This window comes from Chaetura pelagica, unplaced genomic scaffold, assembly GCF_000747805.2.
Source record: "Chaetura pelagica isolate M959 unplaced genomic scaffold, ChaPel_1.0 scaffold494, whole genome shotgun sequence".
Lineage (NCBI taxonomy): Eukaryota > Metazoa > Chordata > Aves > Apodiformes > Apodidae > Chaetura > Chaetura pelagica.
In genome coordinates this window covers 424,293-430,117 of record NW_009952992.1, presented here as the reverse complement: position 1 = coordinate 430,117, position 5,825 = coordinate 424,293, and the positions used below count along the sequence as shown (strand labels likewise).

The 5,825-nt window shown below is 54.3% G+C and overlaps 1 protein-coding gene across 1 annotated transcript in view; it reads left to right on the top strand.

Moving 5' to 3' along the window:
* Positions 1-5,825, top strand: part of CCDC30 (coiled-coil domain containing 30) — a 36,270-nt gene that overhangs the window by 11,776 nt on the left and 18,669 nt on the right. The window contains exons 2-4 of the mRNA XM_009996555.1: positions 3,177-3,284; positions 3,985-4,079; positions 5,258-5,450. Of these exons, the coding sequence (XP_009994857.1) occupies positions 3,177-3,284; positions 3,985-4,079; positions 5,258-5,450 (396 nt within the window). The remainder of the gene's footprint in view (positions 1-3,176; positions 3,285-3,984; positions 4,080-5,257; positions 5,451-5,825) is intronic.

Genomic DNA, 5,825 nt, shown 5'->3' with positions numbered 1-5,825 from the left:
GCCCAAAGTCAAATCTGAGCTGAAATTTCCTGTGCTCAGCGTGAAGCAGAGAAGGGAAAAACAATCTTTGTTCACCTTTTGGGTCAGGAAAACTGCTCAGGAGGTTTCCTTGGGATCAGGACACCAGTGGGTACATGGACACCTTTCCCTCAGGATCCTCACACCAACAAAAATGCTGGAGGGAGGGGAACATCTCCCTGCTGAGGAAAGGCTGAGGGAGCTGGGGCTGTTGGGCTTGGAGAAGAGGAGACTGAGGGGCCACCTCATCCATGGGCACAAATCTGTTCAGGGCAGTGGATCCCGTGTGTGTCCTGGGCTGTCCTGGGATCCAGGGATCCCGTGTGTGTCCTGGGATGTCCTGGGATCCAGGGATCCCGTGTGTGTCCTGGGATGTCCTGGGATCCAGGGATCCCGTGTGTGTCCTGGGATGTCCTGGGATCCAGGGATCCCGTGTGTGTCCTGGGATGTCCTGGGATCCAGGGATCCCGTGTGTGTCCTGGGATGTCCTGGGATCCAGGGATCCCGTGTGTGTCCTGGGATGTCCTGGGATCCAGGGATCCCGTGTGTGTCCTGGGATGTCCTGGGATCCAGGGATCCCGTGTGTGTCCTGGGATGTCCTGGGATCCAGGGATCCCGTGTGTGTCCTGGGATGTCCTGGGATCCAGGGATCCCGTGTGTGTCCTGGGATGTCCTGGGATCCAGGGATCCCGTGTGTGTCCTGGGATGTCCTGGGATCCAGGGATCCCGTGTGTGTCCTGGGATGTCCTGGGATCCAGGGATCCCGTGTGTGTCCTGGGATGTCCTGGGATCCAGGGATCCCGTGTGTGTCCTGGGATGTCCTGGGATCCAGGGATCCCGTGTGTGTCCTGGGATGTCCTGGGATCCAGGGATCCCGTGTGTGTCCTGGGATGTCCTGGGATCCAGGGATCCCGTGTGTGTCCTGGGATGTCCTGGGATCCAGGGATCCCGTGTGTGTCCTGGGATGTCCTGGGATCCAGGGATCCCGTGTGTGTCCTGGGATGTCCTGGGATCCAGGGATCCCGTGTGTGTCCTGGGATGTCCTGGGATCCAGGGATCCCGTGTGTGTCCTGGGATGTCCTGGGATCCAGGGATCCCGTGTGTGTCCTGGGATGTCCTGGGATCCAGGGATCCCGTGTGTGTCCTGGGATGTCCTGGGATCCAGGGATCCCGTGTGTGTCCTGGGATGTCCTGGGATCCAGGGATCCCGTGTGTGTCCTGGGATGTCCTGGGATCCAGGGATCCCGTGTGTGTCCTGGGATGTCCTGGGATCCAGGGATCCCGTGTGTGTCCTGGGATGTCCTGGGATCCAGGGATCCCGTGTGTGTCCTGGGATGTCCTGGGATCCAGCCCCTCTCCCCTCTCTTCCAGAGTGAGTCTTTCCAGAGCTGTTTTCCTGGGTCACAGAGTCACAACATGTGAGGAACAGGCAGAATCCATGTCCAAAGGGTGTTTTAAATCAGGTGCTGTTGCTGCAGCACTGAGCAAATCCAGCTCTCCCAGCACCCCTCCAGGCAGGAGGAGCTGGTGCTGCTGGGATCCTGGGACACACGATTCCCTGTGCCCAGGCTGAGGGATCCTGGGACACTGGATTCCCTGTGCCCAGGCTGAGGGATCCTGGGACACAATTCCCTGTGCCCAGGCTGAGGGATCCTGGGACACCATTCCCTGTGCCCAGGCTGAGGGATCCTGGGACACTGGATTCCCTGTGCCCAGGCTGAGGGATCCTGGGACACTGGATTCCCTGTGCCCAGGCTGGGATCCTGGGACACTCGATTCCCTGTGCCCAGGCTGAGGGATCCTGGGACACTGGATTCCCTGTGCCCAGGCTGAGGGATCCTGGGACACAATTCCCTGTGCCCAGGCTGAGGGATCCTGGGACACTGGATTCCCTGTGCCCAGGCTGAGGGATCCCCTGAGCCTTCCTGGTACTACCCAAGCTCTGCACAAACCCAAGTGGGTAAACAGAGGCAGCAACACTTTTGCCTTCTCTTGGGGACTGTTACTAAAGACAGTGAACAAGTTCAGTCTAAAAGCCCAAACTACCTATTTTGGGAGCATTTTTTCCCCTTTTTGGCTTTTTCTTTTGCTGTGTTGATCTGCTCAGCAGGAGAGAAACCTCCTCAAGTGAGTGACCCACACCAACATTCCAGGTGTGGAATCCTTGCTGTGAGAACTGCAGGAGGCTCCAGATGCAATGAGGTTTATCCACAAGAGAGTTCCCTGCTGGGATTGCCAACAGTGAGTGGCTGCTCCTGCCTGATTCCCATGAAAATGTGTCATTTGGCACAAATTCTGGTTTTGTTCTTCAGTTCTGCCCACCTTCAGCAGCCTGTGATCAACTCCTGCCCTCCCAGCACAGCCAGCCCAGCCTTGGGGGTTGGTTTTTTGGATTAAAAATGAGTATTTTTGAATGAAGAGAAGCATCCCTGGGAATCTCTCTTTGAAATAATATCATGGATTTGCTTGCTTGAATAGCATGAATTCATATTTTGAGGATTTAAACGTTTTTTATAGGCAGTTCCTTGCATTTAAAAAAAAGCCCAGTTGCTCTTCCTGAGGGCAACTTCTCAGCATCCCTGTCATCTCCAACCTTGTATTTACAGGCTGTAAATTGTCAGTCAGTTGCTGGATCTGCCAAAAAAATGTTCTGTAATTTAGTTCACATTCCTTGGCTTGTCTTCTGTTGATTCCAGACACTGTTTTCTCTGCTTTAGGACACTGCTGCTTGCAGTGGGTGGACACAGGGGGGTGTATGGGGCAGATATAGACAAAAAGAAATAGATATTTATAGGATGGGGAGGCCCTGGAACAGTTTCCCAGAGAAGCTGTGGCTGCCCCATCCCTGGCAGTGTTGAAGGGCAGGTTGGATGGGGCTTGGAGCAGCCTGGGCTGGTGGGAGGTGTCCCTGCCCATGGCAGGGGTGGGTCTGGATGATCTTTAAGGTCCCTTCTAACCCAACCCATCCCATGATTCTATAAAATAAATCCAGGTACATGTAAGATGTGGGTTTCTCTGCCCAGAGAAAAGCCTCCCCAAATGCAGGCAGGCAAAGGTCACTTCTAACCACCAACCTTGTTCAGCTCCCAGCAAACGACCTGAACTTCCTCAGCCAGTGAGATGAACGAGCACTGACAGCAGGTGTTTTCCTTTTGAAGGTTGAACAGCTCAAGGAGGAGATCTGTGAGTACCAGAAGGCTGAGAAGCAAGGACTTGCTGTGCCTGTGCCAGCTGAGGCTGAGGAGCTCCCAGTGCCCTCCCTGCAGGTGCTGCCAGGGGTTCTGTTTGTCCTGCTAGAAGCACTGGGAGCAAATGGGAACCCCCTCCACGTCAGCCCCTGCTGCCAGTGAGACACAGGCTGGTGGTGCAGAGACACTGGTGTGTTCTCTCCTGTGTCCCTTGTGCTGGGCTGAGGAGCTCACTGGGGTTGGCAGCAGGTCTGCTGGGGGGAGCTGATGCCTTCACCATCCTGGGGGGCTCGGGGGGCTTTTCTCCTGTGCTCCAGGGAGACCTGGTTGCAACATAAAAGGAGGGTTACAGGAAAGATGAGGGTGGACTTTTGTAGCAACAGGACAAGGGGGTGATGGTTTTAAACAAAACGAGGGGAGATTCAGGCTGGATTGAAGTGAGAAATGTTTTATGCTGAGGTTGCAGGATGCCCAGAGAGGTGGTTGGTGCCCCATCATTGGAAACATTCCAGGTCAGGCTGGACAGGGCTCTGAGCAACCTGATCTGGTTGAGGATGCCCCTGCCTGAGCAGGTGGGTTGGAGTAGATGAGACTTTCCAGGTCCCTCCCAACCAAAACTATTCTGTGACTCTATGATGAGCTGATGCAGACAGGGCAGCAGATGTAGCTCATGATTTCTTGGTGTCTTGTTTATTTAGGAGAGGCTCAGGCAGCTTTGGAATCACATTGAGCTGAAATTTCAGTCTTCACCAGTGCTGACTTCCCATTTTCTCTTCAGTCACAGGTCACCAAGGGTGAAGGAGACCAGGATCCAAGCAGAGATGGCTCAGATCAGGAAGGCAGAGCCCAGAGTGCTGAAACACTTCCTAAGAAGTGAGCAATGCAGAAACCCTTCCTCATCTGTTGCATTTTCACTGTTTGCTGCTGCTCTGCCTTGGAGTGCAGTTCCATGTTGGGTTATCCAGGATCCTTCTTGGGGCCTGTTTTGTTCCTCTGCTCTCAGCCCAGAAAGTGCTGCAGTCCTGGGTGGGTTTGTAGCCCTTTTTTGTCAAGAGCACAGGCTGCTTCCTGGCACTTTCTCCAGGTTGTTGCTTTCCTAAAAGAACAGGCTTGGGCTTTTATTTTTGGTTCTCTGCAGACAAAAGGGTTGTTTTCAAAATTGTTCTGTTGCTGGGCAGGTTTCCTCTGGCTTTGGTTGCTGTCCAGGCTGTACCAGAACACTTGGCTTTCAAACTTTTAAATAGATAAACTGGTATTTTTAAGGCAGGTCAAAGCTTTGTTCTCCTGTGACCTGCTCAGGAAGCTGCTGCTGAGGCTCTTCTGGCAGGTTCAAGGAGGAAGGGGGGTCTGATCCCACCCCTCTGCCTCTTCTTTCCTTCACCTGCCCAAGTCTGTTCCTTCACCTCAACCCCAGGATTTGCCATCACCCTCCTGCTGCTGGAAACCTCTTGTCTCACCAGTTTTCTCCCCAGACCTTCATGGTTACTTGTGTAGAGACCCTCACCAAGAATTCATAAGATCCCAGACTGGTTTGGGTTGGAAAGGACCTGAAAGATCATCCAGTTCCAACCCCCCTGCATGGGCAGGGACACCTCCCACCAGCCCAGGTTGCTCCAAGCCCCATCCAACCTGCCCTTCAACACTGCCAGGGATGGGGCAGCCACAGCTTCCCTGGGCAACCTGGGCCAGGCTCTCACCACCCTCACAGCACAGAATTTCCTCCTCATGTCCAACCTCAATCTCGCCTCTTCCAGTTTCAATCCATCCCCCTCATCCCATCCCTCCCTGCCCTTGTCCCAAGTCCCTCCCCAGCTTTCCTGGAGCCCCTTCAGGCACTGGAAGCTGCTCTAAGGTCTCCCTTCCATGCATCCCCTGCATCCCCACCTAAACAAGAGCAGGCACAGGTGGGGCTGGATCCAAGACTTGAAATGAGCAGAAAAATTCCACAGTGGAAAACACTTTGGCTCTTCCCCACCAGTGAGAAGTGACCTGGGGAGGGTGAATGGAGCTGAGCAGTTCCAGCCTTGCTGATGTTGGTCTCTGGGATGCAGGTGCCAAGAGGTGATGGATGACCCAGAGGGCAGGAATTCCCAGCTCCTGCCCGAGCTGCACAGGCTGGAGCTGGAGCAGGAGGAGCTGGCTGAGGACAGTGAAGAGCTGAAATCCATCCTGGGAGAGACACAGAACCAAACCAAGCAGGAGAAGGAAGAGTTTGAGAGGGAGGGAGAGGGACTTCACCAGAAGGTAAGTAAGGAATGGAAGAAATGCAGTTTGGGTTGGTTTCATTCTGGTTGCTTTTCTCTCTCCATGTTGATTATAAAGTGACATTATTTATAGTCCTGTTCTTTGAAAGGAAGAAGTCAGAGAGTTGTGGTCAGTGGGACAGGATCCAGTTGGGGGTCTGTGAGCAGTGGGGCCCCTCAGGGGTGGGTCCTGGGACCAGTGCTGTTCAACATCTTCATCAAGGACCTGGGTGAGGGAACAGAGTGTGCCCTCAGCAAGTTTGGTGACACCAAACTGGGAGGAGTGGCTGACACACCAGGGGCTGTGCTGCCATTCCGGGAGACCTGGGCAGGATGGAGAGCTGGGGGGGAGAAAACTGATGAAAGTCGCCAAGGG